At 41.9% G+C, this 22,894-nt stretch overlaps 1 protein-coding gene across 2 annotated transcripts; it reads left to right on the top strand.

Moving 5' to 3' along the window:
• The first annotated feature begins 965 nt into the window (after positions 1–965).
• Positions 966–20,105, top strand: tent4a (terminal nucleotidyltransferase 4A). Of its 2 annotated transcripts, none has more exons than XM_030411778.1 (13): positions 966–2,050; positions 5,209–5,332; positions 6,963–7,009; positions 7,108–7,228; positions 8,236–8,343; positions 12,596–12,724; positions 12,915–13,128; positions 13,811–13,937; positions 14,020–14,123; positions 14,379–14,560; positions 14,976–15,134; positions 15,238–15,291; positions 16,755–20,105. In XM_030411778.1, exons 1-13 carry the CDS (start codon positions 1,221–1,223, stop codon positions 16,917–16,919), a joined length of 2,364 nt encoding a protein of 787 aa, XP_030267638.1. In that variant the 5' UTR covers positions 966–1,220; the 3' UTR covers positions 16,920–20,105. The 2 variants fall into 2 exon arrangements, with proteins under 2 accessions (XP_030267638.1, XP_030267637.1); XM_030411777.1 differs by having other exon boundaries at positions 15,238–15,417.
• The last annotated feature ends 2,789 nt before the right edge of the window (positions 20,106–22,894 follow it).

Genomic DNA, 22,894 nt, shown 5'->3' with positions numbered 1-22,894 from the left:
CTGCCTCCGCTCCATCATGGCGCTCAATGGGCTGGGAGATGGCTTTTACTGGTGCCGGAATGATCAACACCACCTGCCGTGCATTGCCCCTCGAGAATGAGCAGTTGGATTCACGTGCGGCACCATAGCTACATCTGAAACAATAAACAGAACAAGGAAGAGCTGCATATACGCATAGACAGTGAAAAGGACCTGTATGTGTGATACCCTGTGGAATGCAGTGTGAGAGTTCTGCCGTTTGTTTGTATGTGAGCAGCATTTCAAGGACCAGAGGTTGTGATTAGGGCCCCCAGCAGGATTTGAGATGCCAGCTGACATCACAGTGCGGTCTCCCTCTCAGTCTAATGTTTATGGAAATTGCATTTTGCTGAGGAGATATGTTGCTCTAATTTCTATTTCCAAGGACTTCAAATGCTCACGGTGGCGTTTTTTACTGTCAGTTTTTCTAAGCAGAGTCACATGAATTTGTGGATCCAAGCCTGGGTTACCCACAGAGAAAGACTGACATCATGGGGTCCCAACCTGTTAATGGCCCCTAAACCCATAACTTTGCATATACATATGTAAAATCCTACTTTTTTTGGTTAATAAATATGTGCTGATACTTATAGGTAGCTATCAGACACAAGGATGTTAATAGTTACCTGTCATCCCTGCAATATTCAGCCACTGTCCACAAGTTGATGGGGGATCCCCTATGAACCCACCCACCTCTGACGGCCAGGAGGTGGAGATAGAGTGCTCAAGGACCTCTGGGCTCCCAGGCCTTGTTTCAGGAGCCACTGGACCACAGGACCCTTATTCATTACTGACGTTTTACCGTGTACTTCATTTGTTGTCCAATTAAATATTTATCAAATAAAAATTCAAATGTTTATTCTGTGCAATTCATCAACCGGCCGGAGTGATGAAGGAGTGGGCGGATGGGGGGCGCAGTCATCGTTTAAGAAACCCCTCGTAGAGCGCATGCGCATGGATTTGAAGCGAATACGCCATATTGAATTCCCGTAGGAAACGGCTAGCATTTTTTTTCCAGCTAGCGGTGTAAAGGGGCCACTTTATCAATGGTCCTTATTCGGTTTAATGTTTAAATACTTCTCCTTTCATTACTCCGGACAGTGTAGCGACCTTTGAAAGGTCCAGGAAGCGGCGCAGATTCACGACGGGCTCGCTAGCGTTAGTTAGATACTTGTAGGGGGGTTACCAGAGGAAGAAGTTGAATGGATCCGAGGGTAGCTTGGATTCAGCCCGAACAGAAAGGACCTGCGAACGCCTTATGGATGCACGTCTGGGAGACCTCTCAGGGAGTACGGACACTCTCCGCTCACCAGCAGTTCCACAATCAAAACCACAACCAGAGCGTGAATTACGCTGCGTTGGATGTTTTAAAAAATGTGGCGACCGCGGTGGCATCGAGTAAGAGCATTTGCAGCAGCAACGGTAACGCTGCTGCCAGTTTGAGCAACGGCAGCAGCCATCACAGCATCATGAACGGCACTACGAGTATTAACGGCACTGCGATTTCCTCGCTGGGGATAGCACTGTCCAACGGGAACCTACACAACTCCTTCTCTACGGCAAACGGAGCTGAACCAGGTGAGGGGAAAACCTTGCCCCAGAAGACGGGATCCGTCTCCTCCTCGTCCTCCTCACAGGAATCCGGGACGGACAGCCCCCCTTCCAGCTGCTCACTTGAGAGGACTATGGGTGGAAATGTAACGGGCAATATTAATAAAAACGTCGGGGGTGCCAATCTGCTCTTCAACGTGAGCGACAGCATGGACAATAATGTCAACCTTTACCACCATCATCACCGTCACCTACAGGAGCACCCGGCTTTCAATTTACAGCAGATTTGCGCGAAGCGCCATCAGGTTCACCCCTCTGTACCTGTAAATCACACACATAATCACCATCCAGGCCGAAGGAAAAGTGACAACAAAGCAAGCACTTATGGGATGAATTACTTGCTTTCAAACTGCACTAATGGCAATTATGCGAGCACTTGGACGCCCTGGAAGACGAGGAAGTACAACCCTGGGGTCCTCGGGTGAGTGGTCGAACACTAAGTTGTAGCGTTAACACATTGAGGATCGAAAAGCTAACGTTAACGTTTGTCATCTGCTGCTGGTTAAAAATGCTTAAAGGCCACTGAATAATCCTCGACTGCGTGTGTTAAGTATTGTGGTACGTAAAACGCATGTAGCCTTTTCCCCTCAGCAGTTAGATAGAACAGTATGCCCAGCATTGCAGAGTACTGGAGTTAGGCTGGCTTGCTGGATGGCTAAAAAAAAAAAAAAAAAGCTACCGTTAGATCAGTTGCGTAAAGACGGCGATTGTCGCCCAAGAAAGACCGGAAGTGCTGTGTTTTGTCTGCTGAAGTTTGAACTAAGGCGTATAAAAAACACCAAATGTCAACAAACTACTGACAAGTACGGTTACAAAACATGTATAACGTGACTGTGCATAATGATTTAGCAAATCACGCCACTGATTTGTATCGAGTGGTGGTTTCCAGGGGGTCATTTATTTAGAAGGTTTTGACCGGATATGGTGCCTTCCAGTGTAGTCCGTTAGCCTGACATAGCTTAGCTAACGGTTCACCCTGTTGGCTCCGTAGTAAAGTTAGGAAACCGGCTATTTAATGACAAAAACGATAAACCTTAACTTCAACCAAAGGAAATTCAGTCGAATTTGAAAGTAGAGTCGAAACTTTAAATAAAATACTAAATCAAATGTGAAGTTGTACAACATACCCCAGATATTAGCTAACGGGTTGGATAACATGTAACTTGTGTAATGGTGTGTAAGTAATGTGCATTCTCCCCCCGGGATATCTACAATGTGCCTAAACGATTCTCAGCTGCGTGATTATAAAAAATCAAATAAGCAGTTAGAATATGGTCAGACTTTTCGGCTTAACAATGTATATTGTATGTTTTCATAGTTTTCCCCCTACATTTCATTACACCTAATTAAAATGGATTAAAACTATTAATCAGGATGTTGAGGTGCTCCACTATATTTAATTCTGGATACACAGAAGTCATTTTTAGGTGCAGTCACAGTTAGTTCTCTCTTTTTCCAAGTTAAACTCTATTGAGTTCTCTGTCAGTGTCACAAAACAGAACGAAGTCAGACTTGATGTACATACAATGTTCAATTGATAAATTTCTCCTATGGTAAAAAAAACACAATTTGATTGCATCTTAATAGAGTACATGTTTTTAGTTAATGTGACTTTTTTATAGTTTGATATTTAGGACTGTAGGTATGTATGATACCTACATTGTTAATAAAACCTGTCAGTGAATATATCATATTTTTGACACCATTGTAACAGTAGTCATTTTGCTCTGTCAGGAGCCTTCTTCAAAAAAAACAACAACACATGGACAGGGAACTTGCAGCTGTGTTGCAGGACCTTGTGATATTTGTAATGGCTGCTAGCACCCATCTGGGAATTTCCTGTACAAGGAATCGGTGTTTGTCATCAAAGCTTTTCCACATGCTTGAGGCCAAGTTTAACAATAATGTTAACATTAAGTTAACTGGAAATGTAAGTTATTCATTGACGTTTTGTCCTGAAACTAGTGAATGAGCAACATATTTCATTTTTTTGTGGTTCTACACGTTTTCTGATGCAAGTTTTGGCATGTGCACTGACTTGCTTTGCAGTAGTGTGCCTTCAGGGACACCCTTTGAAATCCCAGGTAGAGGGATTTGCACTCCAAATTGGAAAAATAAATAATGATGTAATTACGCTGCATTGATATTTTGATAATCAGGGATGATGTTTGGGTTAATAGAGAACTGTTTGTGTGGCAGTAGAAACATTGATTCCACAGTAAAACACATGGCTGCCATAGACTGCACCAGTGAACAGCATTGATTACATCAACAACAAACCTTAATGTTGTTGAAGAGGTGATGTTTGACTCTAAACTAGTTTGTCAGTGATGGCTTCAATAACAGTTCTTACTTTGACTGTGTGGGGCCCAACAATAACCGTGCCCTCTGACAGCGGTGGATTATTGGCATGGATACGCCCCAGCTTGCTGGCAGAGAGTTTTCACCAAAAGAGTAGGCACATGGGCTGACTGCATTTCCTCCAGGGCTCTGGTAATTGATTCTGACAGTCCCTGTTCTGTATTTCACACTGACATCATGGCATGCATTCCTAGAAAAATGAATGGCTGCAGGGTTGAACAGAGTTCCTCTGTTCGGAGGCATTTGACTGGTCAGAAATCTTTACATTATACGTGCCCCGCTGCCATACAGGACCATATCAGCAATAACAATAAGGGCTGGGAGTCCTCGGGCATAGTCTGGATGATGTGGCCCTCAGTGTTTACGAAAGCCTGTTTTCACATTCCTCTACAAACCTCAAAGGTGTATGTCGCTTTATCAGCATCTTGATTAGGACCAAAATGTCCTCACTGATAAGAAGAATTCTGCAAAGTCTCCCTCCCCCTTATGATCACTTACATTCTTTATTGTTTCCAGGCTTGCGGTTATGTTAAGAGCCGTGGTTAAAGTTGATGTTATGGTTAGGACTATGCATAACATTAAGGTTAGGTTAGAGAAATAGACTTGAATTATTTGTGATCCTAAAAGAAAATTAAGAGGAACTTGCATATGTTTTGTCAAAGTATTTGATAAAAAGAAAAAGAAATGATGAAGTAGCTTTAAAAAAATAAATGTAGTCATGGTACAAGAAGAGTAAATTAAGTTTTATGGATTTTCAGACTTTACAGATACATTTAATGAATTAACTTAATTTGATGAAGTATCAGCACCAAAACTTTTTTTTTTTTGCAATCTGACAAGTTGAGTAGAGGCAAGCAAAAGCTAACGAAGCATAAAATACCTAATTTTCAGTACAAGATTCTGTGCTGTTGCTTTGATTCCCCTGCTCTGGCATGATGGGGGTTAATCAGAATGCTGATAAGAGGGATGCATATCACAGGCCATCTGGAGTTTTTTTCTTTCTTTTTTCTTTCCCAAAAAGGGAGCCAAATCTAGCATGCGTGTAAGTCAAGTTTTAGACGATATCCTCATGTGATTGTTAGTTATATTTAAAATGAAAGAAAAACAAATATATTTCACATGATACACAATTCCTTGTCTTTAATCTATGTTGCATGTGTAGTAGAATATCTATTGTGGTGAGATTAACTCCTATCTGTCCTCCTCCTTTCTGCCCAGACTCCACGAGGAGGTGATGGACTTCTACAACTTCATGTCCCCTCGGCCAGAGGAAGCAGCTATGAGGAAGGAGGTGGTGAACCGGATAGAGATGATCATCAAGGAGCTGTGGCCCACTGCAGATGTAAGATATACACACACACACACACACACACACACACACACACACACACACACACATGTCTCTGTTTATTTGGATCAACTTTCCCTCTTACAGGTTCTTAATATCTTAGAGAGCAATCTCTTAAATCACACAGTCCACTCGTGGAGGAGGAATTATTGGCACACAGACAAACTGCCATCTCAGATTGCTCATAAATCTTGTCGGGATACTGTTTCTTTTTAAAGATAAGGCACTGTTTGTCCAAGATAGCACCCACTTCTTGTATATTTATTTACTGTTTTCAACTACTTCACATGAGTGAGGCGGATCAGAGCTTGCCAAAAGTACAGAATTTGTTTTGACGTTATCATAATTGTATAAAATAGTCTGAAGTGAGACACTTGTAGCTGCTTGGGATTTTCTAAAACTTTAAGGGAAAGGTTGACGTCTTTGGAAGTTAACTTATTTGCCTTCTTGCCAAGAGTTAGATAAGAAGATGTCACATCTGTATGCTAAGTTTGAAGCAACCACCCGCACCTGGCTAACTTAGCCTAGCACAAAGCCTGGAAACAAGGGAAAACTGTGAGCCTAGCTTTGTCCAAAGGTAAAAAAAAAATACATGTACCAGCATATCTTACTGGTATTTCCTTTGTTAAATATGTACAAAAAACACATTCTGAAAATGGCAGTTATGCATCAGACTGTTTCCTTGTTTGGGAATAGTAAAATTCCTGGAGTCTCTACTTGTTGCCTAGCAATCCGTCCTGGCCAAGAAATAGTTTGGCTTACAATGTTATTCCTCTTAAAGCTAACCAGGAAGTGCATTACACTGATTCTGCTAAGATTGAAATGAACACATCACAGAGTTGAAGCTGCAGAGGGTAATTTAATCAAAAGTAATTTTAAGTCATTGTGTTTGGGGGGAAAAAAAAAAAAGAAGAAGAAGAAATCAATTTATATACTGACGTGCACTCACTGTGCATGTGCAGAAATAGTGATGGAGGGTCCTGCAGCTGGTTGGGTAGAGCAGCGATGTAGGGTTGATGTAATGCCCCCCTCTCATTACTTAATCATGTAAAACACGCGCTGTGGTGATTTGTTGGCTGCCAGTCTTCCCCCTCTTCCACTGTGAGTCAGATTGTCAGGTAAATGGATCAGGCTCGTGATTTGTACCAGCCTCCCTTTTCATTTCAACCTATTAATCCCAGCCTGTCTTAGTGCCATTGCCTTGTCGTATTTACCAGACGGGAAGGGAGAGAACCCCGCTTTGCTTCCTTTTGAGAACTTTCATTTGCTGTCCCCAAACGCAGCATTTCTTTTCTTTTTTTTTTATTAGCTATTTTGTACTTAATTTGGCAGGTTATTCTACTTGGCAGCCATTACTGTCTCAGAAGTGGAACCTGGAAATACCAAGTTCCTGATAGTTTGCAAACATCATGACAAATGAGCTGTGGTTTGATACAGGATCTGTAACAGTTCGAAGCATGTAGCCAAGCCCTTTATAGGTAGAATGTGATAGGACAACGGTAGGTGAAATTGGTGAGGGACTTTTTTTTTTTCTTTTATACATTTGTGCTGTCTTTAGTTCTAACAGTATAACTACAGTGATTTTGGTCATCATATTCAAATGTCTTCAACATTATTTTTCCAGGTCCAAATATTTGGCAGCTTCAGCACAGGGCTGTACCTTCCAACAAGGTATTTATGATTGAAGAAAAAACTACTACAAATGTTTCTACTTGGTGTGATTTGCTGGCTGCTATTTTAACGTTCTGATTTCTCTGTTTTGCCCACAGTGACATTGACCTGGTGGTGTTCGGGAAGTGGGAGCGCCCCCCGCTGCAAGAGCTGGAACAAGCTCTTCGCAAGCATAACGTGGCTGAACCCTTCTCAATCAAAGTGCTGGACAAGGCTACAGTGAGTAGTGGCACCGGGAGATGTTTTTTACAGACACGCGTCATGCTGGGTTCATATCAAGACCTTTAAAAAAAAAAAAAAAAAGCCACACTGGTTCACAGCAACAGATGCCCATCAAATACACAAGTGATTTTGATAACTTGACGATGATGTTATGATATTGCATGTGCACTGATGTAACGATTAAAGGTCTGGCACATTATAATTGTTTGACGGTTAATTTTAGTCTTCCTTCTTCACAGTCAGTGATAAAAATATTACAGCCCCAGTAAATGGGAGACCAATTGGAATAAACCCAGCCAAATCCAATATTGGCAGCCCTATTTACATTCGTAAAAAAAAAAAAGTTCCTTTGGACTTCAGATGGTAAGTTAGAAGTATAAAGTGTTGGCACCTTTTACTCTTATCTCCATGGAAATATGAGGGGGAAAGAGGACTCTCAATTAGTCTCTTCCATCTGTTTGCGTGATAAGTGGCACACTGCCAGTTGTGTGGTATTTTTTTCTGTTCAACAGTAAATTTACTGTTGGATGTTTTATACCCACTGTCATATTACAAGAGCAGTTGATACTCTATCAGCTCAAGTGCACCCAAAATTAAAACTGGTCATCAGTTATTCACCATTGAGTCTGTGACACATTACTGTTTGTTTGTCTATTAGTTTGAAGTTAAATCATTATTTTGCAGTTTAAAAAAGCTACTTAACGTAATGTGGGACCTTCTCTGGTGGAAGTGTTTATAGCTACAATCCCAGAGCAGCGTGATGGCTCTGTAGCATGCTCTCTGTGGAGTGTGCACACGACCAGGCTAACCACTGCGAGCTGCATTGCTGTCTTGACTGACACAATAATAAGTAGTTAATGGCTGAATTTCAGATTCCTTCTATGAGGCTGTCAGTCGTGACGGATGGGTTTTTTCCCCTCTGATTTCTGCACACAATGAAAGTCCCTTTAGCTGATGAGTTGACTGTTATGTTTGCTAATACATTTCACTTTTTGTTCCCCCAGGTGCCAATCATCAAGCTGACAGACCAGGAGACTGAGGTGAAGGTGGACATCAGTTTCAATGTGGAGACTGGAGTCAAGGCGGCAAGCTTCATTAAAGATTATGTAAAGGTGAGAAATACAGTACCTGTGGTGATGTTGCTGTCAGGATCTACAGCTTACGATTACTCGTGTTATCTTAGTGCGATTTTTTTCAAGACGGATGCTATATGCACAAAAGTTAGACTAATAACACCTATGTGTTTGTGACCTAACTGAGTAGTTTTGGTCCCTTAACCTAACCAAACTGACTGAAAACTGAAAATGTAAAAAATAGAAAGAAAATGATTAGTCTTGAACTTACAAGTCGGTGTCAACTTCTGGCCATAGGCGAGACTATAGATTTTAAAAAGAATCCCATGGTGAACCCAATGATGGCTCCTCCACTCCAATGAGAACTGCTCACCTGATGCATACACCGAAAATGTTCTCAAGCTTCTGGGTTTACTTTCTGTTTATGCGGCCCACTGAATATACTCAATTAAGTTTCTCTTTCTGGCCCTGCTAGCTATTTTACCGCTCTGCCAACAGACTTTACATTGTGATGACGTCACACATTTTTAAATTGCCTTTCTCGGCTCAAGAAAAGTTGTACGAAAATAAAACCACCGTAGATCAAAAATGAATAATAGTCATAGTTGGTCTTATTTGCAGTTTGAGGTGTGCTCTCAGCAGGTGGCTGTGGTGCTCTGTGGGGAAAATGCTTCTTGGGCTGCAGGGGAATTGTTTTGCTTTAATACCAAGAGTGACCACAGGGCAAAATTTGGAAACAAGGCGGAGTCTTTGTATCCAGGTACACATCCAACACATTCATTGGTGTGACTGGAACCCTGGTCTCGCAGTGAAAATCCTGTGTTTGACCCGTTCACTACTCCAACTGTCGAGATCTCGACTCGTGCTGATAGCAACGTTATGCGGTACATGTGCCCACAGCCAGCATTCAATCACAAGGACAAATTATGGCATGGGTTACTAGCCCTCGACAGCGCAGTAGTGCTAGCCAATCATCCCTAAGAAGACTAGGTGGAACACGCTTAGGCAAAAACAATAATGCTAACATGCAACTATGCTTGCAACATGTTTTTGTGAAGGTGAGGGTACCAGGTGTTAATAGCTGAATAGCTTTGGCTTCAATAAACACACTTATGCTTTAAACAACCATCATTAATAAAAAGGGATTTATAGTTGCTATAATAACTATTATGGATGGCTATTATAAAGTTGTAACTGATGTTTATAAACCTTTACAATTGCTTAATAAATGCTTCATGAAGCTTTTTTTTTTAACAGGGACATAACTATTAACTAGTCCCATTTATCAATGATGGTCATTATGCAGTGTTTGAATCAGATCAGAAAGCATCAAACGATGCAAAAAAAAATCCATTTGCACATTTTGCAACTGCATTTTAAAAGCAGTTAGGGATTATGATTTTAAGATTTAAAAGACTAAATCAAATTGCTCCACAACTCACATTACAAGCAATGCATAGATGGAGTCAGAGAGCAGGAAAAGGTCATGAAGACAAATTTAAATAAAAGCCACCAGAGGAGTCACATAATTACCATTTTACAGTGCGGTCTATATACAGAACTTTGGAAATTCCCTCTGTGATTCAGAAGCAAGCAGTTTTTAAAGCATGACACTTCACTTCACTCCAATCTCGCTTTGACTCGTCTCATTTCCAAAAGGAAGTTGGAACAAACCCCAGCAGCCATGCACAGTGTGATCTTATTTCAGACTGAGCCTCTGTGTTGTACAAAACCTCTTCGCCAAATGTACTCAGCAGAGGAGAAATCCACCCTGTGGCTCTGACAGGATTCCTGCTGAAGGTGGATCTCTGCCTGCTTTAGTCATGGTTGTAGTAGCTGCTAATGCAGGGGAGGAATTCCAGGTGCTGATGTTCCAGCACGCTGTAAGGTTTTGGCTTTTGTCCTCCTGTTGTTGTAGTTTTTGTATCACTGCTCTCGGAAAACATGTCACTGCTTGAAAGTTGACAGCTCTGCTCGGCATTAATCCAGTGATAGTTGATGTTGTTAGTGCGTGGGCGAGACGCACTCCAGTGCTGTCTTGTCATCGGGGGGGTCACCTCAGAGTTAATCCTGGTATGTCAAGTTCCCATGAAGTCAGTTGGAGCGGAGTTTACCCTCCAGGTCTTATTCTAGCTTCTTAAAAGCATATTTGAAAAGTCAACCAAGCCCTGCTGCCCCACTGGCACACATATGCACACACAAACTGCCAGCAGCACATGCTTCCTTTTCAATTGGAAAATGAACATATTTGTAATTCCCATTTCAGGCCCTCTGGGGTTTGAGCACATTATCAAGGCACAGGCTCTAGGAAGCCTGTCTGAATACCTTTTTAAGAGCGTTTGGCCCAGTTGGAAGCTCGATGGGAGTATTTATTTGCTAAGTAAGGGGGTAGCAATTCATGTGAAGCGCTGATTACTAATTATGATTATTCAGCTGCAGCGACTTACTAAAAAAAATAATAAGATTGAATCATTGCTGTCTCAGCTGTGGCATCAGCAGGGTTTTCTTTTGTGGTTTGGCAGCACAAAGCTTCCTTAACAGTATGCAATGGTGTATCAAAGTGATCGTGGAAACATGACTGATGATTTTTGGGGCCAACACCAATATTAGGGAGTAAAAAATCAGTATGTTAGCTGAGATCCACACATATTGATGAGGTCCTTGTAATGAGTGTATTTAATAGGTGATTAAGGCCTTTGTAAGTCCTTATAAGATGCTGATGGCCGTTAATAAGACTATAATAGCTTCATTAATATATTTATTGATATATTTTAAAACATTTATCAGCACTTGTGATAAACTTGCTAACAGTTTATAGATGCTTAAGAACATTAATAAAAGCCCAATGAGTAACTTATAATCATTATCATCAGTGTTGGCCAAGTTCCCTCTAAAACGTAATGTACATATTACTACATGCTACTCATTTACTCAAAGTAATAAATTACATAACATATTACATTGCTGACATCGAAGAGCACTTGCCCTTAAGTCCTGGACCTTACTACAGTAGACGGGGAGATTTTTGGCCTTCTTTTAGCCATTTAGTCTTTTTGAGTCATTGTTTTGATTTAGTTCTGGTCGCAGCAAAAAGCCCAATTGAATGCCAATAAATACATAATAAAGACTGTTTCAATCTTAATAAATCAACGAAAAGTAAGTAAGTTAAACTCAGTAAATATGTTTGTAATGCTTTTTTTCTTTTTACATGTGCATATACATGTTTTGTAATCTATCAGTGTTTATCATGTTTTTATGTAGTCTCAATGTGAGTAAGCATATCTAGTTCTATTAAGTAATGTTTATTAAGAGGACATCATCTAGCGTTACCAACAGGGTTCGTACGGGTGCTTGAAATCCTTGAAAGTGCTTGAATTTCAACATTGTGTTTTCAAGGTCTGAAAAGTGCTTGGATTTTAGTTTAAGTGCTTGAAAGTGCTTGACATTATAACTCTGAGTCTTTCACAAAATTGGGATCAGACTGGATAATTAATTTCTGAAGTTTTTGCTATTATAAAATATAATTTTAAATGTTTACAGCATGATACAATGTACATAACTGTGATAAAAAGTGAAGAAAAAAAAAATCACAAGTATATATATTCCCTTAGATACGTATTTCACCCCAGCAATAAGGTGCTGGAAAATCTTAAAAATGACCCTTAAAAGTGCTTGAAAAGTGCTTGAAAAAAGTGTACGAACCCTGTACCAATTTTTTGTACTGATGTTTCAAATTTGGTTGCCAAACACAAAGCAGATATGTTATAGTTTCATAATAAATGTTTTCTTCTCAAATGACACCAGTGCACTGAAACCGTAAACCTCACTGGGAATTTGACACTCAGTTTTCATATAAATGCATATCGGATGTAATGTACAATATGTCTGTAAATGTATGTCTCAATGAGTGTCGTCTGAGGCTGCTGGTAGTGCTGGTTGTTTGGCCAGAAAGCGTCACAAAACCCAGTGCAAGATTAATCTGGATATGGTTTAATGGTTCCAGATTGCCTCATAGAAGCTGAATTCATTCACGATTTGTAAAATGAGCTGACACAAAGTTGAAAGGAAACAATAAACCTGCTGGTCAGTGATGGGTAAGAATTATTTGTATCATTTGAATAATTTGCTCTTTCCTTTGACTGTAATCTCGTTCTCTCAACTCACTGAACCTACACATTTCACCAAGAAAGCCCCACTTCTCCTCAGCGAGTCATACAAATGGGTGAAATGTAAATCTTTTCTTTTCTTCTGAATTTGACTGAATTAACCGTTCTCATTCTGCCTCTTTCAGATGTATCCAGTGCTGCCTTACCTGATCTTTGTGCTGAAGCAGTTTCTGCTGCAGAGAGATCTGAACGAAGTGTTCACCGGGGGAATCAGCTCTTACAGTCTCATCCTCATGGTCATCAGCTTCCTACAGGTACAGAAAGAAAAAGACTCACGCACACACCCCAAACCAATGCAGAAAGTAGTTCTGGTGCAGGGTGTTATTGCAGTTAGCGTTTCCTCACGCAGCCAGTGTCTCACACAGCAGTGTGGTAATCTTTACTAATGCGTAGTAATACCTGTTGTTATGAATCCTCATCCAGTCTTCTGTGCCGTCTCCTCAGCTCCATCCTCGCATTGATGCCAGAAACCCCAATGAGAATTTGGGCGTGTTGCTGATCGAGTTCTTTGAGTTGTACGGCCGCCATTTCAACTACTTGAATACAGGGATTCGCATCAAAAATGGAGGCGCATACATAGCCAAAGAGGAGATCATGAAGGGCATGACTAATGGATACAGGCCATCCATGCTGTGCATAGAGGACCCACTGCTTCCAGGTGTGTGTTTCACAGCTTTACCATAAATATCATGAATATAGAGGGAACATAACTTGGACTGAATGAATTGCTGAGTCCAAATGTCGGCTCACCTAGAATTCCAAACTTTTTCACAGTTCATGTTATGAATATTCTCGGAGAATTCAAAGAAAACTTCTGTTCAATTCATCGGACCTTGTAAAATCCTATAGCTGTTCTTTTTTTAATCAGCCCTCGGAACTAAATTTCTGCATGTTTGTGATTCTTTGTATGTGTATTCAAAACCTCACCAATATGGATGGAAATAAATGTCTTAGAAATTATGTAAAAATATGTCAAGGAAATTGAAATAATCATCTCTGGGGAAATGCAATCAAAATATCTTTTGGTGAGGTCGCGGCTACATTTTGCAACATCTACGATAATGTTGCAAATCATCTTAAGGTTTTCTTTTGGCTCAGGAAAATAATATGTATATAATGATGATAATGATAAAAACAACGATAATGATAAATAATAAATAATAATAATAATAATGTGTTGTGACATATTTCTCATGTATTATCCCACAGCAGAGTTTAGAAAAAGTAAAAAAAGAAGCAATACAAATTAATTAAAGGTTGAATATTGCTGGGCCAGATAGCATCTCTTCATCCCTCAATATTTACTTTTGTGTTGCTGTGTTTGTCTGTGCTCCATGTAGGTAACGATGTGGGGAGGGGTTCCTATGGTGCCATGCATGTCAAGCAGGTGCTTGACTATGCCTACACTGTCCTGAGTCATGCCGTGTCCCCGCTGGCACGGTCGTATCCTAACAAAGACTGCGAAAGGTTAGTGCTGAATCCACTGAACAGTGTGAAAAATACCCGGGATGAAAGTGGTGCTTTTTAAAAACACTTCTCTTCCCTTCAGCACCTTGGGCAGGATAATCAGGCTGACCCAGGAAGTGATCGACTACAGGGAATGGATCATTAAGAAGTGGGGGGGCAGGGATGTGGCTCGAACTGACAACAGAGGTAGGGGTCCTCAGACTTAGTTTCAAGCAGTTTCTATTTTATTACAGAACAGTATGTTTCTAAGACTGTAAGTATTTCATTATGATAAAAGGAAAATGACTACAGTTCAACAGCTCAAGGAATTTTATGAAAACAATACATTTTGAGCACACAAAAGACGACTGAAAAATGATATCCTTTTATGTATAAATGATAATATCCACTGTGAAAAGCTTGCTGAGTGAATAACTGAAGCTTTTCACCTGTGTCCTGCAGTTTCACCTCCCAAGGAGCCGGCGTCGGAGCAGGAGCCCTGTGTGCTCGGTGGTGGTGTGGGGTCGGAGGAGCAACAAAGGGACTCTGTGTCGCCCCACAGCGCAGACTCCCCCATGTCCATCTCCAGCCCCCAGCAGCACTCCTCAGCCTCCTCTGTCTCCTCGCTGTCCGGATCAGACAACGTAAGAAAACACAAAGATAACCAGATAGGCGCACATTGTTAAAGCACATTGTATTTTGCTTTTTGTGGGTGCAAGTTCGAACCTTCAAAAAGCATTTGAAACATACAGTGTTTTTCAAGTAAATTCAGACAGAAGAATTAGACAAGAATGAATCTATAAAAGAGGAGCTCTGTTCAGTCAACACTAACTTGCATGAAACGGCCATGACAACTTGCTAAATGTAACTGCTACAGACAGAAGTACAGTAAGATTCCTGGTCATTTTAAAATTGACATCCAACAAGATGGAGTAATACGACCACCCACCTGATTCTGTGCATCAAATGTAATTGTTTAGTTTATATGGAAGCTTGCAGTAGCTACAGTGGTGTACTTGGCCTTGCTCATCATCTCGTACTTTTTGTGTGATTTGCCAGGACTCTGATTCGGCGTTGCCGTGTCCCGTCCCACCACCAGCCCTGCCTCCATACCCGTCTTTCCCTCCCCTGGGCCTGGCTTTACCACCAGGCCTCAGCATGGGCACGGGCAAGCACGGTATGGGAGGACACCCACTCCTCATGCATCCAGGCTCACAGGTAGGCGCACACGTAATCATAAGGATGTTCCGTGAGCGGACATGTTCAGACTAGACGCCATTGCCCTTTCTTGTAAATAATTCTTATCCCTCCTGTCCTCCAGGCTCGCGTCTCACTGCCCGGTGGTCTAGCAATGCACTCCATACCTGGCAGACAGGTGTGTATAGACACCGGGCACCCCCCCTTCTTCCACATGCCCCCCCCAGCCCATGCCCATCCTCATGCCCCTGCCCCTTCAAGCCCCCAGCCTCCGCCCAGCCCCCACTCCAGCCACACACACAAGGTAGGCGCCGGATGCCACAAACGCACAAGGCAAACTTGTCTTACACACACACACACACACATACACACTTTCTCTCAGACTCTTTCCATCTCATACATTCTGTTTCTCCTCAGCGGTCTCCTTTTTCTGTCCAGCGTCAGAATTCTCTCTGTGTCACACTCAATTTTTCCACTTTTCAATCTAGTCGCGTAACAGCTTACATGAAATTGAAACTGCCATCTGTAGTCAATAACTGATCTGTAAACAATAACACCATCGGTGCAGCTCTGAGGCCTGATGTTCCAACATCTGGTGTGTGCCTGTTGCCTTGGGAATGACATAAAAAGGAACATTAAACATAACAATGTAATCCAGTTTTTTATTATTATAGCCTACTGGCTTTTTAAAGGGACAGTTCAACATTTTGGTTCAGTTAATTTAATGTTAACAAATATAAACCTATGACTATAAAGTTGGCCTACAGCTAAGGCACATGGTAGTTCCTCATAACTGCTATTCCACATATCAAGAGCCCCGTCCCCTTTTTGTATATAGGACTGTAGAAATGTTTCATAGTGTAACATGTACGCCAAGTTTTTCTTTTTTCTACTTTTGGCACATTTTGCCTTATTAATAAACTCTTCTACCTTAGCTGAGCGTAAAAACTATTGTGCATTATTTAAGTGTAGGTTTTTTTTTGCCATTTCCACTCAGGTTAAATTGAAAATGTGCATAAAAACATTTGAATAAAAGCGCTCCAAGTTTCTGAGTCCACTAATTTTTACTTATGATGAGGTGAATACAGCATGCGCAAATAGCCACTGTATTTCTGTTATTTCCTGTTAGGTAACATAAATTCCCATGGAGTTTGCACCTTGAATATTCTGGAAATTTCTTTACTATAAAACCATATTTTGTTCTCTTTACTATGTGTTTTTTGAATGAATCCTCCAAGTGAGCTATAGCATCTTAATGAATCAGCTTCAGAGATGCTGATATTGAGACTATTTGAAAGATTTGGTGTTTCCAGCCTTTATGCCAAGCTAAACACCTGCTGGCTGAAGCTTCATATGTAGCATACGGATACAGGAGTGGTATCAGTCTTCTCATCAATCTCTCAGCAAGAGAGTGAAATATTTTCCAAAACACTATAATTCTTTTGAACAGCTGAATAAATATATTGTATATAAATGTAAAAACAAAAAACAGTTAGTCTGCTGGGTTAAAGGATCTGCCCCATAAAACAATTATAAAGGCAAATATATTTTCCTTTCCTCCTTTGGTGCATTGTCAGTAAAGAAAATGAAAGTTAAATTGATGTATTATTTCTCTCTCCCTCTCTTCATTCCACTCTTCAGAACGGAGTCAAGTTCAACGTGAAGGGCTTCCACAACCCGCCGCTGGTCAACAACCCTGTTCTGGCTAACCGCGGACACACACACGCTCACACGCACACACAGTATCACCGCAACACTTGGCGACGCAGAAAGAGGGACAGCCTACCGGTTAGCCTCAGCAGATAGAAACCACTCCTGTCCCCCCCCCCCCCCACCCTCCGCCACTTTTCCTTCCTCTCCTCTCTGGCTGCGAGAGCCTGGCTCTTCGTTCGTCCCCGACGGAGGATGGACGGGCAGACAGAGGACCAGAGACCAGCAGTTTTCACTCTGGGGCTGCCGCCACACAGAGCAACAGCCCTCAGCTCTGCATCTTCCTCCTATTTATCTCTACCTTTCCATTTCTGCATGACTTTTGTTCACAGTTTGGTAGTTTCAGTATTATGTTACTGTCAGTATTTTGATTTTCCTCTACTTGGTTTCAGGTCAGTTTCTGTTTTATTTCATTTTTGTAGGACTTGGTGGTGATGCCATTGCCATGTTCATTTGACCTCGTCTTGACCCCTGCAGCCAAGCTGCCTGTGGTTCAGTGTTACTTTGCTTTTTTTTTTTTTTTACAGTTTATATACTTAAGAACAAACGGTTTTACATTTTGTGCAATACTGTTATTTTTTTCTTTTTGGAACTAAAGTAAATGCTTATTTAATTTTATGTGTGTATATGTAAAGGCTTTTTTATACTGTTTTATTTTTGTAGAATTTTAAATTTTGTTTACGGAACCTTTCCCAGGCAGCATCTCTAGAGTGTGTCTGTGTGTATGTGTGTGTGTACGGGTGCATCATTTGTTGTTTCTGAGTGTAGAGGGGAGTGTATGCGCCTGTCTGTCATAAGGTTGAGATGGCCCCCCCCCCTCCTCCTTCTCTTCTTCTCTACTTTCTTGACTTGTGTTGTTCTCTTCGATTAAGAGAAGCAGGAACAGGAAGGTCTTGTGAAAATGGGCGAGGTCGACATGAAATTCCTTGTGGAACTTTTGTTCCTCGGTCCACTTAGTCCAAGGCATCCTGGACGGAAGTGGAGGGATGAAAATTGCACCTTGGGATATCCTGAGACATGAAGGGAAAAGGACGTACTTCTGTTCTGGCCTAAAAGAGGAAGCTCCCGAGCAGACAGAGCTTTAGCAGTGCCACCTCGAGATTGTGTGTATGTGTTTATCTGTGTGTGTGTGTCCCTCATGGGACTGTGTTGTTGCCATATTTTGTCTGTCAGGGGAAGGCTGGCAGTGGCCTGCTAGTTTTGTCATTGCCATCTTTCTCTCCGCTGGAGGCCAATTTAAAAGAAAAGCTTCCAGACAGTACAGGGAAAGAGCCTGTTCTGTTGAACATATATGCTAGTGTGTTTTTTTATTTTTGTGCTTGTCCCTTTTTATTACATGTTGTAGGAGGGTTGTGGCCAAGAGGGCAACAGCTTATCTGACTTGAATTTGAAGATCAAGATTAGGGTAAGAGGGCAGAAAGCCACTGATTCCAGGTCAGAGATATCCTCTTATTCTCTCTAGTCTAGGGACGCGGCCGTGGAAATCTGATCCCCCACAGGCTGAGGTCAACACTCGCCCGCAGCTGTAAATCAGTGCAGACCAACACTAAGATGCTCAGCGATAAGGTTTTCTCCTTCGTGGTCCTGGACAAAGGAGAAGGAGGGAGAGGGAGGGGGAGTCTTCCTGAACCAAGGACCCTAGTGAAAGGGAATTATATTTTGATTCCATTCAGGAATCTTGTGTATATTTGATTGCCAGGTACTTCCGCTAATTGTTTGCAATGCCTTTCTTTGTGTTTACTCGGAGTGTGTGTACGTCGTATTTTTCCTGCGAAGCACACCGCGTCACACAAATACACACGCGCTCACAGACGGGACTGTCGAAGGCTGTGACTCGCCCAGAACACTACACACGCTGGTGTTATTACTATGCAAGTGGATTCTTCTAATTATTGTGTCAACTCCTCTAGTCTTTCCATCTCTTTTCCTTTTTTTTTTCTTTTTCAAATGACAGAACACAGCTTGTCGGACTAGAGCAATGTTACTGATTGTCGGACTTGCAAGCCAACTCACGTGAACTCCAACCGCATCTCCACAGCCCCGTCGTATTTGTATGAAGGTCCTGACATCTTTCAAAGTCTAGTTTTCTACATGTATCCGTCAAACGTAAGGAACGGGGGTTGTCAGTGTCTATGGTTGGGTCCGGGTCTGTGTAGTGTGTGACATAGTGAAACGTGTGTGAGAAGGTGTTAGGAGTCATGTCGTTCCACGGCAGGTTTTTAATCAGACGCCCGGCGGTTCATGAGCAGGTGCATCCAAGAGAGCGACTTGCACTCTGCAGGTGCACCTATAGAAGGGGCCAGTGTGTCCACCAACAATTCTTTACTTTTTACTGAGACTTCTGTCAGTACTGTTTTACACTTTTTACGCGTTCTTTTTCTTTAAACCATGGCAACTCTGACCCCTCAGTCAAAACTGCACCGGGCATCAATTCGACCGCAAATGAAGAGTTTCTGCTGACAGATTATGAGCTAATCATCACCTCCAGATAAAGAATATCCTGCGAATGATTTGACCGAGAAATATCACTGATGTGCCCAGCCATGATATCGTACCCGTTCCCCCTGTTATTCCGAACTGGGTTGTAACCTTCTTCGTTATTACTTCCATCCATAGGAAGGTGATCACGTTTTGTGCATGAAACGCTCAGTTCCATGCAATCCTAGCCCGATGTAAAATTGGATAACGAGTTGGATGTAGTCGGCAAAACCCTTTCAACTTTTTCAGACTGCATCCCTGACAGCCACGTCTGCTTTTACGGATCAGAACCAGCATTGATGACGGGCTGAAAATTAAATTGGTAAATGAAGGTTGTTGACTGGGTAAGAGTTGCCTGCGTATTCACAGCAAAGACTTGACATGCAGTATCCTAAGAAGTCTGTATGGATTAAAATCTCTGTGCATCTCAGCGGTCCGATGCAGATCGCCGTGTTCACTTTTCCCTCGTCGCTGTCTCTCTGTCGATGGTGGTGGAGAACGGTTAAACAAAGGTCTCGGTTGTGCTCCGGCACATTGCCTTCACTTCACACATATTGGCGCGAGTGACAGTAGGGGGAAGCACCGCAGAGTGGCTCGGACCGCTGAGACTCTGACGTACACATGTACATGTAGATGCAATGTAATATTACCCTCATTGCAATACAATGAGGGATTTTAATTTGGCGGCTGCTGTTTAGAGAAAGGTGGCAGCCCCTCTATGTCCTGGCTGATTCATGTGAGCAGTGGCCCTCTACTAAATGGACAACCAGCTACCGGTGGCCAGAGGGAACCACTGCCCAGCTTTTTCTTTTTTTTTTTTTTTTTTTTTTTTTTTTGGTTTGTTTAGTTTTTTTTGACATTTTTATGTAAATATATTTTTTTCTATTTTATTTTTTAATAAACATTTTAAAACTGCCATTCAGCGGGTGTTTTCTTTGTACGTGAGAGTGTGCTAATGTGGATACTTAAGCAGCATTTAAGGGGCAAACAAAGATCTTGTGTTGTGTTGTAGAGATGTCTACTGAAGTAAGCGTGCCATCCAGCGAGCCCCAGCCCGTCCTGACTCCTTATCCCGCTTTGTACCACAGAGGAGGCGACAGTGTGGAAGCCACAATAGTTTAAACCTGAAGATGTAAAAGTTCCAGATTCAACTCTTAGGCTACTTACTAAACAATATAAACTCACAATATGTAAAGAAAGGAGACACGTAACAGTTCACTTTCTGAATTAAAGTTCCGTTCTTTTACCAAACAAAGACGAGGTTAAACATCTCACATACTCAATATAAAACAAGGCTCCTCTCAAACTTGACGTACAGTGGTCCATCTTCCTACAGTCACTTCTGGTTTTGGTCATAAATCCTCAGATGTGGAAAAGATTTCAGCTCGACACACCGTTTTCAGTCTACTGCTGATGACGGCCTCTTCCTGCCGCGTCTTCTCGTCCCTGGAGAAATCATCTGGTCCAGGTCAGAGCTTCTGGCTGTCTTCAGAGGCTGTATGTAATCCCCGTTGCCCCCGGTGCCTCCACCGTCATCCGAGGTTATGTTGTAAGCACACACCCTTCAGAAATATCTGCCTCTTTAGCTCTGTTCACTAGCTCGCCTCTACCTGCTTTTCTGTTGTTTGGTGGTGAATCAAAAACAGTGAAGGTGTGGGCCCTTTTACCTTACTTATTAATCATATGATCCATTGCACAGATAAAAACATGGACCTGTGCAGCTTTAAAGGTGCACTAAGTAGGTTTGGGGAAGAAAATGTAATCAGAAGAGAAAGATCTTAATTGACTTATTTGATTTTTTTTTTTTTTATTTTCTATGCATGAACAAACTAAATATACAAACACTCTTTGTTTTTATGACTGAATAAACAAAGTGACTACACAATTTCAAACTGTTTTACTTTGTTTATATGTGGCGGACCCTGCCACCTTTTTAGATTCAAACTGTTTTCTGGGGACCTTGTTTCCTCTGAGAACAGCTTGTTTATTCAGTCATGGAAAAAAAATAATCATTATCATTAATAGTGTTAATATTCAAATTCTGAGTTAGAATAAATTCTCCAAAACTACACAGTGCCCATTTTGGAAAGCTTGTTAATTAGCCTGCACTCCTGCGGTTTAGCGCTTAGTTCCCACTGTGACTGTGTGGCTCTTGTTTCTCGTAAAGTCAACACGTGCTTCTCCTCAACAACACTGGGTGGTGCACATGCACTGTACTGCTGCTGGGGCTGCATCAGCCCAGCCTTTTCAAACATAAGGCTGCTCCACATTGCAGAGCTCTTTGGTGTCTTCAGTACGCCTAAACCCCCCTGAAACCAAATATAGAGGCGTTAACTCCACATTGCCAGACTTTGTCCTCAAGCTTCACATTCAGTCACGGGCCTTCAGTGGATGTCAGGTGTTTGTACGTTTGTGGTTTTGTTCAGGATTAGGTGTACTGGCGGCGCTGCTTCTCATGATAGAAAAGCACCAAGTCCCGCCAGCTCTGAGGCACCTGCTCAGGCATCTTCGTGACGATCCTGATCCCCTTGTCTTAACCTCGCTTATATGAACTCTGAACAGGCTTAAAGCTGAACTACAGTGGGGAGCCTGGAAAGATTAGACCAAAACCTTGGGTTGAACAAGGTGAAAGGAGCCAGAAAGTAACATCATTTGAATCGTAAAGCAGCTACCTGCCCGAAAGTGGGACATATGGATTAGTGTTCAAAGCAGGTGAGGATGGCAGGAAGAAGATGAAGAGATGAGAATCAATGGTCTCTCAAAGGAGTGTGGGTGCTCTTAAGGGGGACAAACTCCATTAAGAAGGTTAAAAACATGGACAAGTTAAGAGCTCCTCTTTGTAATCATGTCGAAACCTGTCTGTTCGACTTCAAGAGGGCTGTGTTTTCACAGAAACCCGACAGAAAACCATCTCTGATGAATAAGCTGGAGAGGAACCTGTCCAGTAAACAGATTGCTGGCTGCTGTGTGTCAGAGCAGTGCCAGCAGTATTGCCGGATGACCCAGGCCAATAGTCTCTCCTCAGCCAGAGCTGAATTAAACAGCTTTAAGTTGAAATTCTCGATGCACGGCTGAATGAACAAGTCAGTGATTAGCCGCATCCGCACTCGGTTAGAATCTTAAACCAGAGCAGAGAGAGGACAGGCAGACGAGACTTCTCCCGTTTGACTTTAACTTCGTCATTTGAAATGTAGTTTCCTGCTTGTGATACGGTGCATCTCTGTGTTGGATTGAGATAATGAGAGCCCCGTATTGTTGTCAAAATTGTACAACATTTTTAAAGGATAAGTTCATCCACAAATTAAAATGTTGTTACTGTCTGTTCACCCTCATGCGAAGAGAAAGAGGGGTGTTTTAAAGTTCAGACGCTTCTGGAGCCAAACGGGGCTGTAGCGTGCTGCTTAACAACTGGGGAAGATGGAGTACATTATTTAAACATATGACGCCCGGTCAAGCTTGTGCACCCACTTGAGAAGGGGTGCCGTTCATGCTTTAAAAAGGGTCTAAGTAAAGTTTTCAGATTATTTTGGTGCTTCTGGAGACTTGGATTACACAGGGCGAGCTGTATGGAGCCATTGTAAGGGTTTCTTTTG

The sequence above is a fragment of the Sparus aurata genome, chromosome 3, assembly GCF_900880675.1.
Source record: "Sparus aurata chromosome 3, fSpaAur1.1, whole genome shotgun sequence".
Taxonomy (NCBI): Eukaryota; Metazoa; Chordata; class Actinopteri; order Spariformes; family Sparidae; genus Sparus; species Sparus aurata.
This window is presented reverse-complemented; position numbering and strand designations above follow the sequence as displayed.